Genomic DNA, 1224 nt, shown 5'->3' with positions numbered 1-1224 from the left:
AGCAAATCAGCCAGCACCAGGAGCAGTTCATCCAGATGCTGAATGAGCCGCTGGGGGAGCTGGGTGACCTCGAGGGGGAGATGGGCGCCATCGGGGACGAGTCCCCCCAGATGAACTACATCCAGGTGACGCCTCAGGAAAAAGAAGCCATAGAAAGGGTAAGGGCACAGGGGTGCTGGCTCTCGGCCATTGGCAGGGTGCAGGGGGAGCTCCTTGCTGTTAGTAGGGAGCAGGGTTAGCAGTGTGGCTGACCTGTGGGCATGAGGCAGTGCAAGTGATTTACAGCCATCAGTAGGAACCAGAGTTTACAGTGCTGAGGAAGTTGGGGAAAACAGCTTACTTAGAACTGTTATTAAGGCCCAGACTTAACACTGGTAGAAGGCACACTATCCTTACAGTTCTGAAACATGGCAGCGGTTGGGCTGTGGTTGCTGGGCTCCAGAGTTAACAGCATCAGAAAGCAGCTTTTAGTGGGAACCAGAAAGGCAACAGCTGCTTTTCAGTCAGTCATCGTTAGGGACCAGATTTAGCACTCCCAATTGGTAATGTGTACAGAGTTAATGGACGGGGGGGGCCACACAGGGAGAGCTACCATTAGGGTCCAGCATTAACAGTGGCAGTAGGAAGCTGTGCCTGCCCTGGATGGTCAGTAGGCCCCAGAGTGAACACTTCTCCCCTGCAGTTGAAGGCACTGGGCTTCCCCGAGAGCCTGGTAATCCAGGCCTACTTTGCCTGCGAGAAGAATGAGAACCTGGCGGCCAACTTCCTGCTCAGCCAGAACTTCGACGACGACTGAGAGGTGGGGGCAGATGCCCCCACCCTCCCCCCACCTCTGGGGGGGGGAGGGCACGGGGCCCACACTCTCTCCTGGGGGGGACCCACAGCACGGGGGGGGGACACAGTTCTGCACAGCCCTCCCGGGGCTGTGGGTACAGCTCTGCCTTTTGGGGAGGGGTAGGACTGGGACCCTCATTGGGCCCCAGCCCTGCCACGCCCTGAAGTAGCAGCAGCAATTGGTGGAGGCCCCGGAGCCCCCCCACACTGAGGGGGGGGTGCTCTGCAAACCGCTTTCTCCTGTTCCCCCGACACCCCCCCCCTCCATCCCCCCTCTCCCGTTCGGCCCCGGGGGGTGGGGGGGCAGCACCGCGGGAAGAACCACAATTTGGGGGAAGAGATTAAACGCAGAATTTTAAACCCATTTTGGGGCCATGTGGTTGTGATTTG

General features: G+C 58.8%; 1 protein-coding gene across 1 annotated transcript in view; it reads left to right on the top strand.

The window, feature by feature from the left end:
• RAD23A (RAD23 homolog A (S. cerevisiae)) overlaps positions 1 to 1131 on the top strand; it is a 5632-nt gene extending 4501 nt beyond the window's left edge. The window contains 3 exon segments of the mRNA XM_010569817.1: positions 3 to 7; positions 9 to 158; positions 683 to 1131. Of these exon segments, the coding sequence (XP_010568119.1) occupies positions 3 to 7; positions 9 to 158; positions 683 to 796 (269 nt within the window). The 3' untranslated portion in view covers positions 797 to 1131.
• Positions 1132 to 1224: the final 93 nt, after the last annotated feature.

The sequence above is a fragment of the Haliaeetus leucocephalus genome, unplaced genomic scaffold (assembly GCF_000737465.1).
Source record: "Haliaeetus leucocephalus isolate CR32 unplaced genomic scaffold, Haliaeetus_leucocephalus-4.0 Scaffold274, whole genome shotgun sequence".
Taxonomy (NCBI): Eukaryota; Metazoa; Chordata; class Aves; order Accipitriformes; family Accipitridae; genus Haliaeetus; species Haliaeetus leucocephalus.
This window is presented reverse-complemented; position numbering and strand designations above follow the sequence as displayed.